This window comes from Acanthaster planci, linkage group LG13 (assembly GCF_054643075.1).
Source record: "Acanthaster planci isolate LZ-2023a linkage group LG13, COTS_SCS, whole genome shotgun sequence".
NCBI classification, from domain to species: domain Eukaryota; kingdom Metazoa; phylum Echinodermata; class Asteroidea; order Valvatida; family Acanthasteridae; genus Acanthaster; species Acanthaster planci.
The window spans coordinates 13,318,912-13,331,976 of record NC_141789.1 but is presented as its reverse complement, the minus strand read 5'-3'; the positions used below and the strand labels follow the sequence as shown (position 1 = coordinate 13,331,976).

Below are 13,065 nucleotides of genomic sequence, written 5' to 3'. Positions count from 1 at the left end.
GACTTTCCAGGACAACTTATGCTTCCAGCATTTTTTTCCAGGATTTTCCGTGACCGTGGGGGACCCTGATCGGGTAATCAATCAATTTAATTGTCTGGAAGGACTTTCTCACCGTGACCCGGCAAGCCTTGTTTAGACTTAGAACCCATTCCTCCATATCTTGCTGATTGTCTGCTCGGAAGTAATAGCTCCGCGATGGTACGCTTACCACTAATGTCACAAAGGGGAAATAAAAAAAGGATAAAAGAAATTGAAACTAATGAATCTGCTTTCATAGAGAAATAATCCTTCACGGTGATAACCCACAGTGGCAGATCACCATTTACAGGTTTCAAACTCTGTGTAAAATATGAGTTACATTTAATGATTAGAAAACGTGGCTGCTTTTTATTTTGAAGAAATATAACAACATTTTCACCTGCCAGTCTGAGAACTTCCCCCAGGCCCTTTTCATCAAAACTAACAATCCTTTTCCTTTAATTAGATGTAAACCAGAAAAAAAGAGCTTGATAAGCAAGAAACTGTTGTTTTCAAACATTTGTAAATGTGGAGGTCACTAATATTTGTATTATTTCATTCTTACCCCCCTCCAACAAAGAAAAACAAGTTTGATCCAAACTACGCAACACCTTTGGGTTACATTTAGCTGGTTGCTGTCATCATCACAGACCAGGGTTGTCTGATTTAAATCACCGATTTAAATCATGATTTAAATCAAATGATTTTTTGAAAAAATCTCTGATTTAAATCAACCTATTTAGATTTTTGGGTAAAAAGGCAAAAATGTTTCAGTTTTTGAATTTTTTTACTGATTGGAAATGTTTGTAGGTTTTGCACAGTTTAAACAGCAAATCTCGTCTCTGTGAGCCTTCCAGTTCCTAGTATCAAAGAAGTATGAATGCACCTGTGTTACACAAAATCTGGGTTGGCAAGATTTCTATGTTCTGCCCACTTGTTTTGATTTAAATCGTCATTTTGGATTCAGTAAGTGTATTTGGTGTGAAGGATTTATAATCATGATTTAATTTTACTTCATTTAAATTGCCCACTTTGGAGTTCAACCGTAGAGGAAGGACACAGAAGGAGTTAGAACTCTGGCACTTCATAGTGCTCGATGAGCATTGCCGCCTGGTCAGACAAACAATAGTAAGCATTCCAAAAATGCCTGATTACTGCCTGCAGCTTTAATAGCTGTACAAGTGGGACCAGAAATATCCTAGCAATATTTTGTGTGTTTTGTTTGCAATTAACTACAATTTGTCACCGTGACCAGGAAATAGAGAGCGAAAAACAAAAAAACATTAGTTTTGCCATCATGAATAAACTTTTTTCTTTGAGACGCTGTTCCATTATCCATGCAATGTTTGTAATATTATTTTGTCTCTCCAAAACATCAGTTTTCGAAGTCTTTGTACAAATTCGGCTAAGACTGGCCAATAACATGTTGACCACCATTGGACAGTTAAGTTCATAATAAACAAAATGCACTATTTCATCACAACGAGTGCTCAAGAGATCTCATGAAATACCTTTTAGTATCAATGCCGTGATAAAAATGATTCAACTAAAGCACAGTATCTTATAAACAGCTTGGCTATTCATTCCCAAAATAACTCCACAAGAAAGCGTTTCATAAGGGCAATGACTGCACATGAACACTAACGGCACACAGCCTAATGCAAACAACTGTGCAAGCATTAGATTTAAAATTATTTTCATCTTACCAAGCACCATCGATGGCATAAATATTCAACTTCCTATACTGCAGTACACAACATTTTAAGGATGCAGATTACCAGCGAAAAATTGCGGCAATGATCATAGGGTACAAACGGGGCTTATGGTTAAGAAACAGGTGGTCCGTAGCAAGCATTCGCTGCGCTCAGGCTATGGACGTACTAGACATGCCAGAAAGCGGTAATTGGCCAGATATCATAGCCTTGGCAGTTCAAACTCCCTCAGTGTCCTTCCTCAGTGGTTTAACATGGTGAAGTATCTGTGTACATGAACCTTTTAAAATCTCTACAAGTGTATGTATTTTTCTGAGATTATAAATGTTAGTCATTATAGTGTTACAGCTAAAACCACTAAATTCATGCCCGTAATAAACTGATTTGAATCAAGCCTAAAGTCATTGCTCTGTGGAACTGGATCACAAACAAAATGAGACTGCTTTCTGCACACAGAGGAAGGTACAGTACCAGAATATTGTATCTACACAGGTAGCATGCAAAATAAATGCATACATGATGTTCATGGCATGTTTCTCCCTCAGTAATCGTTTGATGCATATATAAGTACCCCATTAACAAATTCTTGTGAACTCTAATTTTGTCAAAACTTAGGGTTCGGTTTAAAACCTGGTATGCACTTTATCCTTGGTATAATGTGCATGTACTTGTACTTGTCTCTGGAGGAAGTGTCGTCTCTGAGCGTTCATGGGCCGGTAGGTGTTATACTGCATGCATGTCACCAAGGCTAAGACATGGCGGTTTGTGAATTTAATCAAATTACTTGATTTAAATTTCTTAATTTAAATCCAAATTTGTTTAATTTTGTCACAAAACAAATAAATAAAAGAAAACTATTACACATGCAGCTTATTTGCTTGCTTTTGAATGGACATTGGAGCCAACTTGTCTTGTATTTTCATAAAAATGAAAAAAATCTAATGTTTTTGATTTTTACAATTAAAAAAAACCCAACAACCCTGTCACAGCCCCTCTATAACTAAGACAACTTCCACATTCCTTCATTGCCTTGGTCCATTTTTTACCTGCTCTATTTATCCTTCACCCTGGTCTGTCATCCATAAATCATTTAGAATGACCACAAAGCCACAGGTTTGCAGCTCAAAGATAATCCAACTACACTGGCCAGTTCAACTGGCCAACAAATACATTCACCCAGGAAAGAAAAGATCGCTTAATAGGGAAATTCCCAAGTTTCCTCATTGGTTAAACCACAACGAACTTCTGTCCAACGTCAGGCGCAGCTGCATCGCAGAAGGCAAACAAAAATAGATCGGAAACAGCTCGGGAGTTGGGCAAATTAAAAAGAACTGTGCTTCCCGAGGGGAAACCCCTTAAACTAGAAATAAAAATTGGCAGTCAACATGACCTTCCCCCCATACTTAGAAGTGTGAATCATTGAAGGCTCTTCACACAGAGAGTGAATTTTTTTCTTTCCAAACTTTACAGCAGCCAATCACTTCCAAAAACAACTCCCAATTTCTCTTTTTTTTTCTGAATCCTGTACCTGTTTATGTTTGCGGGGTGTCATGCTGAAACTTCAGTTTACAAAACTGAAGTCTGAAGTCTGAAGAAACACAGGTCTACGGTTGCAAACAGGTTACAGGTACTTGAAAAGAAGTGTTCTAGCAGAACACTTGTGACAAAAATCTACAGCTGACGACGCAGTTTTTCTATTTGGGTCTTCGGATAGAAAAGGAAATTTGTTTGCAGATATGAACTTAGAATTGGCCTGAAAGCACACTGCAATGTTTTTTCTTCCTCTGGGTGTATTCCTATTTCAATTTCCCTTAACTACGCCACAAGAAAATAGCAGGAATGTGTCGTGTCATCGATGGGGGGGAGGGGGGAGAGGGAAGGGAGGGAGGGAGAGAGACGAGTGCAGCAAAGGGACAGAGTTATTTTGGGAAAGCCACAAACTCTTTGACAGATGAGTTGATTCTACGCAGTGGTTCAATTGGGTATTTCCTGGTTGGCCAACGCCAGCTGGGGACTGGCTAAACAAGATGAACAGCGCCGTGACAGTCCATCTATCCGGGATGTACCGTACACATAACACATGACTTGGTGGGCGCATTTCCTGGTAGAGAATGTGCCAATGCACAACTGTGAACATGCATGACCAAGAACGTGTATACTTTACACATTCAATCTGAATTTGATGACTTCTGCCTGTATGCATGCATTGCGGACAGTTTACACACAAGTCATGCACAAATGTGCCGTAATTGAAATGCCTAAGGTATTACTTTGAAGTCTGGTTAGCATGCATTAACACAGAAAATATCAATGTTTGACTTTGTTAAAGTGGTAAATCTCGGCACGATTAAAGCTGTCACAAATGTTATATATCCATGTACATGCAAGCAGTATGTAATACAATTCACACTAAAGCGACCTTATCAACAAAGTACGTTATATTTTCTGCAAACATGACATTCCCGTGGCACAAAACAGGATTGATATTTTTTCAGCCTTTCAAAGTTTAGACAGAGAGAGAGCTACATTTGGCTGGTTTTGTAACACTGGCTGAATGTCCATGTATACAAAATATAAATTTATACTGCTTGAAAAAGACTCAAGAAATTGAGTGATTTTCTGAATGTTTTTGCGTATTTCTGACTTCTGGCATTATTCTTTACATCTTAAATGAGAGAACCCCACACTTCTGGGAGAAAAAAAGACTCACACTTGGACAATGGAGTATCCTGGAAAGCTTCCATAAACTCTGCTCAATGACCCTGCTTATCCCCTTCCCACCCAAAAACTCAACTTCCTTAAAATGGACAGATACTCCTTAACTCATCAAATCGCATGCGCGCCATTGGTAATGTTCATTTCCTACAACTGTCAGACTGGGAAAATCAAAGCAAAAACAAAGTGCAATGATGCATGTACTTCAACTCGGCATCAAAACAGGAGGGGAAAATATTGGAAAGGGGATCTTTTTAAAATACTGCTCAAGAATTGCGATAAAGTCTTGTACTTGCTGTGGACTCTTAGTTGCTGCATTGTGAAAATGTAACTGGCAGAGAGGGAGAGGTCGAAATAAAGTTTAAGCCTAACCCTACATAATACTACAAATCACTACTTGTAGTTAAATGTAGTAATCAGTGCTGCCGCTTGTAAGAGGTCATGACCTTATTGTTCTCTGAAGCCATAAAATACAATAGAAAAGACAATGTACCATACAGTGCTGTGGCACTACGAATGAGTGACTTTTGTTCTCTGTACGAGTAACAATGGAAGTAACCTGGCCAGACATAGTAATCTGTAGCGCTAGGTCCTTCAGGCTCAGGCTAATAGTACTAAGTACTGTAAGCCAAACAATATGCTTGGCGGTTAAGATTAAAACACACACTGCATCACCAAGAGAATGTACATTTCTAACCACAAGGCTACACAGTTCACTTTTGTGTTTACTTTCATATTTAGAAATGAATATTATTATTTTTTATTTTCATTACCATTCTTCTTTGCCTTTTCTTAATTTCTTGATTTCAATTCGCGTATTTTATCAAATATATTGGTGACATTTAGGAGGCCACTGGGATACAAACAAGAAAGACTGTCTGCCAATCATCTTGGAAAATTATTAACCACTACCAGCCGGGGACTCCGGGATCGGAGCCGTATGGTTTATATGTGTGGCCGGGGTCTCCGAACTCGGACAAAGGAAACAGGGCCCTGTAACAAAAGACCGTACTCCGAACAAAAGACCAGGCTGCTGGGCATGACCGGCATTTTTCACTCTCAAAAGTGGTGATAATCCAGCGTTATTTAGAGCAAGCGGATTACCACCGGGGACAAAAGCTCTCCACCACCACAGTGATGAGCCACACAGCACCGCTGCATGCTAATCTGGCCCCAATTGAAAAGAGGTCAGCAGTGCACTGAGCCAGGTTCGTGAACAAAAGACAGCTGTATAACACCGCACAATCTGGGCTCTGTTTACAAGGCTGCAGGCCTAGCTGAAATATTCGGGCGTCAATGAAGGTCAGCTGTCAACTTAGAGTAGTGCCTGAAGATTACTCCGTGCGGCTATAAACGACTGTTAAATGGAATGATGAATTGTTGAAGGATTTTGAAAACGGAAAAAATGATAGTCAGGCCGGCCCAGCATCCTCAACGTTGAAAAATGCCCCGGTCCAAAGTGGTTAAACATCATATCCATCTCCGTTTGATGCCATTCTTTTTTCCACAGACAAGTGTACCTAAAGTTGAAAGTACAATACCACTGTGGTTGAGAACTAAGAAACAAGGAGATCCCTGATTGAGATGTACTTCTGTCCATTTGTACTGCAGTCATCATAATCCTTGTTCAATTCACCTTGGATACCAATCCAAGGTCTGACAGGCTTAAGACAAGCGGCAGCTGCCTGGCAGGAATGTCTACATGTACCTGTGTATCCTGCAGTTTTCAAACTAACCCTTTCCTCACAATGTCTCGGCCGAAGACAGGGAAACCGTATTTCCCAGTTCTCCAGGCTCACTTTGGCACAGGATGAAGAAGCAAAGGGTGTTAAGAGCCAATTTAGTCGAATACTCATTCATTTTCAGATTGCTCATGAATATGTATGACGCACGTTTCTACGAGGGCCGGTTGCATTGACTCAAGATTTTAGAGCTGTCTGTCTATGGGTTTGCTGCCGAAGAGGTGAGCAGACCATTTCACAAATTTGTATGAGGCATGCTTCTACTATTTAAAGACAACATGAATATGTACTGTATGAATCATGGTTTTACTATTAAAAGATAACATGAATATGTATGAATCATGTTTTTACTATTAAGACAACATGAATATGTATGAATAATGTTTTTACTATTAAAAGACAACATGAAAATGTACGAAGCATGTTTCTACAATTAAAAAACATGAATACTGGATGTATGATGCATGTTTCTACTCTGAAAAGAGAACATTAATATACACGAGCATGTTTCTACTTTTAAAATAGAACATTATGAGGCATGTTTCTATTGTTAAAAGAGAACATAAATATGTATGAGGCATAAAAGCAGTGACATGACCACAAGCAGCATAAACAGTTTGGAAATGACTTCTGAAAATGGCCAATGTTGACACAACATTAATGCCTCAATGCTAGATTGCAAAATCACAACCGTAACTACTGGGCATTTGTGGCCTTAAAATAAATCAAAAGAGAAACAAGAGGAAGGATTCATCTACTTTACAGTAAGCAATATTTGACTCCACACTTTCTAGAGTGCAATGTGTGTACTTCAGGCTCAACGAGAAATGGGCCGCTGACCTCCAAGTCTACGATTTGAGGCACGTGACAAAAGCCGCGTGCCGGCACAAGTCTGAGAGTTTTCATGAGAGGAGACTGGATTCCACAACAGTCTGAATGTCATGTGACATGGACATTCTGCCAACTGAGCCAGCCAGTTTTACGTCAGTTCACCCTCCTCTCCTCCCCCCCCCCATTGCCGATATCCTTCCTCTAAAGCAGTTGAGATGAGATTCCTCGGGATTACTGTAGGTAATGCATGCTGACAGCGGTCAGGTGGTCAGCACTCAGTGGTCAGTCTTGTAGACTAAGGCCCTACTGCCAGTCAAAGAAATCGACACAGGCACACGGAAACCAAACTACACTACTTCCCTTTTTGGGGCCGTGACTCTATGTACAAACAACTTTATCACGTCTTGATCATTTTTATACTGATAACTGATTTTTAAGTCGACGAAAGAAATTGTATTTTCCTCCCACAAGAAAATTTTAGATTGGAGGGACGGGGGGGGGAGTCATGCTGGGCGAGTGAGTGGCTAAAGTTAAATGGTAGCAGTGGCATGTGCGAAATACACGAATTAGTGTTGAATCAAGATTGAATTTAACTCACCAAAACAAAACGGTACTTTTGGCCTTTGCTTGGTAGCATCTCTTGCCTGAAATGAAAGAAAACATTTACAAGCATCTTTCCCCCCAAAAAGCAGTAAAAATATGGGGGAAGAGCAAAGACAAGAATACATTACAAGAAACCTGGCTTGCTGGAGTGAATGTTGGTGATGAGAAAACATTGCAAACAAGCTATTACCATATCTAAATAGTCTAACTTGAGAGACACAGGCAATATTGGTGATCCAACTGATTTGTGTAACTCAAAATAGGACAATTTTTCCTTCAGACTTAAAGACATTAAGTAAATGTGCTCAAGACCACAGGGGAAATGGTATTGGCATCTTTTTACGATACAAGATTTCCAAAGCTTTCAGAAAGAACAAAATGCAGCTCATACGTAAGTGGCAGCGTAAATATATCACATATGGCCCAGTCCGAGGTTTTGGGAATTTGCTTTGTCTCGAACCGAGAACTTTTCTTTCTGGTGGCAACTTCCTAACTTTGGATGCACGTGGACATGCAACACATTGTTTATCCACGACTGACACTCTTCAACAGGTGGAAAATGATAAAATCAAACTACATGTAGCTCAATACTTTCACTTCAAAGGTAGAATTTTCCCTATTCCACAACGAGCGAATGACTTTGCAAAAGAGCCTGCAAACTTTATAACCGCAGCCCTTAAATCTTCCCCTTTTTACAGAAACAAGATGCATTACTCATGATACTCGTAATCCAAAGACGGTTTTACTTTTAATGTTATCATTTTCCCCTCTCCACCCACCAACCCCCCCCCATATTGAAAGCAAAACCTTACCACAACCACAAACGCTTTCACTATTTTATCATTGAGGAAACGTCAATCCACTGAATGATTTGATTACCCTACGCCTTACTTTGATGAATCACATACTTGCACTCTACATGTAGTTAAGGGGTCGTGCACTGGTCTTTCCACCTATTTTGCGCGGACCGAGAATGCTATGGGGACAAATTTGTGTCCCTGAAAAGTGGTCCAGAATTTCCTAACAAAGGAAACTGTCCCCTTAACCCCGGGAAGGCCTGCCCGCATCTACTTATTGGCACATTACGTAACGAGTGTGGACATTCCTTTGGTTTTCGAGCATTTCATGATTTTCGGCTGGATTATTGTAAAATGCTGAGGTTAGCACATACATACACAGACAGAGAAACAGCACTTACATTGGAAATCTGTGACAACTGTATAGCATCAACGTGACTTGTTCCATCTGGAAGATTCTGTGGTGAATAAGACGCAACAAAGCAGAGCTTAAAATGAAGGAAACTTATGCAATTCTAGTAACTAACAAACACCGTAATGGAACCCACTAATCAAACCCCAGAAGTAACCTGTATTCCCACCCATCAAATACATTCATCATTTATTATTCATTCAGAAGTACCTATGTCAGTTCAGCCATTCCAATTGGTCAACTGTCAGGAGGCTGGTCTTACAGGAGTGATAATGCACTACCTGGCTCACTGCATTCTGCGCCATCTCAGGCAGTATGCGCCACGGAATATGACTAGCACCAAGGGGTGTGGGCTTCACAAACCAATTCAAACAAAGGCCACGTCCAATTCAAGCAATCTTCTGGCTACGACTTGGTTTTTTTTTGCCAGCAGCACGGCTAGGTGCACGGCTGTGTAGCCGTTGGCAACAATACCTACATGTAGGGCTTAGACTCACAGAGGGATTATCCATGTACCACAGCAACTGGCCTTTCTCCTGGTCAATCAGGAAATAGCGGCGAAAGAAGCGACCGTTCTGCTCGGGATCCTCCAGGTCCATGAACCCGCAGGTCCGCCCCTGTCTATCCATGTAGGGCATAGCGGTAAGGTCTTCCTACCAGAACTCGCCGATGGACCCAAAAAAAACACCAAAGGTGTTCCCAAATAAAAAAGAAAAAAAGGAAAAAAAAAACCTGTGGAAGATAATAAAAAATTAAACTTAACAAGTTTGTACATGAGCAATAAAAAAAAACGAAAACTGAACTAAAAATCTTGACTGTACCAAAAGACTGGAATGGTATCTTTCCAAAGTCTGCACGCTGTTTCAACATCTGGATGCTGTACAGCACATGACAGCCGCAAATGTTGGACTCTCTAAATACCAGTTGCTTTCTGTGTCAAATCATGAGGGCAGATTTGCCACTGGCTTCTTCCTACTGCTCATTCATGGCCATGGTCATTAGTGCCTCTGAGTAGGATGGATACCCTTTAAGTTCCTTGGCTCATATGATAATGACCTAAGCCTATAACGCTTTAGCCTGTTAGCCTTGGCCCAAGTCGGGATCTCTGTGACGTCTTCGTTTGTGCTTTGGATACATGTCGAGACCGTGCGTCGTTACTTGCTTCGTGCCCTCTTGAGTCCACTTATTACGAGGAGTTCAGTTCAGAAATCCTGACTTGACGAATGTGCCAACCGTTTGTACACAGCGAATCAGCTTATCTATCAAAAGTGGTAGGAGCCAATCACATTGCTGGACTTGTTTTTATGTTGTTCATACCTGCATTATAATGAATGAGTCTATAAGTCTGACTGATTTGATAGGTGGAAATTCCATATTCATTATGCAAGATCAAGTCGTTCATATGCAATTATGAATAACTACATATCACCGACGATAGTCCAATTGTCTTATCCGTCAAGTCAGACTTACTGACTGGTGACGTTCAATACACGTTATACAATAAAGGCTTTCAAATGAGGGCATCCTGTAAGGGTTATGCGAGCTGCCGGGCCGGCCGAGCGCAACAACTGTGTGGTGTGTAAAGGCTTGAGGGATGGCTGACTGAAAAGAGCAATGTAAGTCCGTCTTGATTCAAGTCTAGTAACGCCTCCACACCTGTTACATGTAAGCCCCCTATATTATGAATCAACCTGAAGCATCAGACAGCCCCAACTACAGCGCTAGAGTTGGGCTGGCCCAATTATGGAATACGTGTTGGTTTAGCTCTTTTGACGTCACCGTCGTGTTTTACCTGCAAGTGGCTACTAAAACTATGGTTGGCCGTCAGTGCAAAAGTAAAAGAATAACTCACCAAGTGTCAAAAATCCCACCAAGCTATCGGAACACCAGATAAAAATACACACACTACTAAACACTTAATGAAAATACAACCCTATTTAAAATTAAAGGGTCAAATGTCCAGTTTGAATAAATTGGAGGTGAAATTGAAAACCAACCAAGAGGTAATATTTCTGCACAGTTTGGTTGCCCATACAAATTGTAAGCAAAATGAAAGTGGTCTATATGCAGTAACCAAAACTCTAAAGAAAACTTTGAAACCTTTGTCAGGTTTCTGTGGCTCATACCTGACAGAATTCATAAAAACATGACCAGTGAAGTACCCTAGTGTGGCAGACCTCAACTTTCCTCAGGCATGCAGCATTGCCAAACCTCTTTTGTTGATTAATTTCAATATGATAGTGTCACTCTTACTTCCGTAATACATAAACCGTTGAACCTTGGTGAACAATTTCATAATTATGAAATTAAATCTGAAATTCCAAAATGGTAGTATCTAGAAATTGAGAACAAATTGATGCTGTTGAATGTTCTCTATTGTGGAACACTTGAATGAATCTCAGAAAATCCAACATCAGCATACAAGTATTTCTAGAAACTTGCTCAATTATGATAGGCCATTATTACCTTCACTCACACACCCAACTACAAGTTTGAAAGAAAATTATTTTCTTATTCTGGGGCAAAGTTTAGAAGAGTCCACAGTACACGGTATATCAGGCCATAATTGAATTTCATTAGAACTCTGTTACGTAAACTCAGGATTTACAGTGTACGAACAGGAATGTTGAGAGCTTATTGAAATTTATCGTGAAATTTCCAAAGTAAAATATTGCTCTAGCATGGGACAAGAGCTAAAAAATCAAAATAGCCCATTTAGGGTATGCGCCACTTTAAGGCATATAAATGTATGTACATGTACTGGGGATTGTATGTTTGGGGACCCCATTCCTAAAATAGAAGGGGAACCCAACATTTTAAACTTTTTGATTCAGCTACCGGCATGTACATGTATGTACATGTAAGTAGATGACTATGACATCATGATTAATAGCTTAGCTGTAGGGTTGATGTTGTGAAACGAGGGTGGGGTTTTGAGGTTTGAGGAAAATTACGAGGAGAAACTGTGTTTAAACACGTGGCACATGATGAACATGGTGAAGTAAACTTTGAATGGCTGGTTGCTCAGTAAGGTCACACTTTTCTCACAATTTACAATTCGAGATTCCATAGGGTTAGTGCAATAAAGAAAGCATTGCCTTTGGTTTTTTGGGGGGGGACTGACCACTTTCGCAAGATTAAAATGACCAAAAAGTGGGGGGTCCTCAAATGTACATAATCCCCATGTAACACATGGCCCATGTCTACCACACTAGTATTATCACAACCATGTCCGTGACAACTGAACCAAAAATGAAATGTGATCAACGATCAACAAAGACTGTAACACTAAAAACTCTGCCAACAAATATGAAATCAAACACTCCAAAAGTCGAACCAAGACACAAAAAACTCTTATTCAATTATAAGAGAGAAGTGTTGTCACTTACACTTTCCTGTATGGTCGACCTGAGAAAAAATGGCGGTTGTTATTCGCATAAAATACGGTGCTATCCTTCCACAGTACAACCAGGAAGTGAAGTATCAGTGACCTGGACTTGGGCCAGCTCAACCACACAGCGACAATTCGGTCTATATAAAACGCGTCATTTCCGAATACAAGCCCCTTAGGAGTGATCGCTGCGACCGATGGAATACTCCTCCTTTGGCTGGATCGTCTGAAAACTTTATTACTTCTGAAAAATCACCCCGACTAAGAAGGAATGCACATCAAACAGCTCTGATGACAAGCCAACACCTCAACTCACACAAAGTCGGCCTACTCACTAAGGCCAAGTACAAGTGTGAGTAGCTTGTAAAGTGGTCATAGCGCCCTCAACGTTTAAAGAACAGCGAGATTGATCACGATTTTTTTGCACATGTATGGTTCCCCGCCTCCCAAATAAAGGTTACGTCGATCAAATACCGATTGCCCTCCACAGAAATATTCATATTTCAAGGAAAACCTCTTCTCGTGCTCCAGTATGAAACTCAGTATTTCCTCAATAAGTTTTCCAAAATTTCGGTACAGTAGGCTAGCTTTCACAGGACATTTTGGCCCAAGTTCCACCTAAGATGACAAAATTTGATTTCTAACATCAGCGATCACATGCACATTACTTTCAGTAGAAAGTACCTTCTTTTTCCACCGAAGGAAATCATTTGACTTCTCCCTGAAACTGTCTATTTTGAGAAAATGTGTATTTGATATTTTGAAACATTTTTTAATTTTTCTATTCCAATGAGAACACCATCTAGACAAACCAAAAATGAAAGAACTAGACCCTTCTCATTGC

At 40.1% G+C, this 13,065-nt stretch overlaps 1 protein-coding gene across 5 annotated transcripts in view; it reads right to left on the bottom strand.

The window, feature by feature from the left end:
• LOC110983383 (pleckstrin homology domain-containing family A member 2-like) overlaps positions 1-12,582 on the bottom strand; it is a 29,455-nt gene extending 16,873 nt beyond the window's left edge. For 3 of the 5 annotated variants that reach the window (XR_002598711.2, XM_022242606.2, XM_022242607.2), the window contains exons 1-5: positions 12,220-12,582; positions 9,328-9,562; positions 8,820-8,876; positions 7,617-7,662; positions 113-210 (exon numbers count right to left, since the gene is read on the bottom strand). Coding sequence is in view for 4 of the 5 variants with exons in the window: in XM_022242606.2 (XP_022098298.1) it covers positions 113-210; positions 7,617-7,662; positions 8,820-8,876; positions 9,328-9,468 (342 nt within the window). In the remaining variant the exon portion in view is untranslated. The remainder of the gene's footprint in view (positions 1-112; positions 211-7,616; positions 7,663-8,819; positions 8,877-9,327; positions 9,563-12,219) is intronic. The other 2 variants (XM_022242604.2, XM_022242605.2) reach the window with 2 other exon arrangements.
• Between the last annotated feature and the right edge of the window lie 483 nt (positions 12,583-13,065).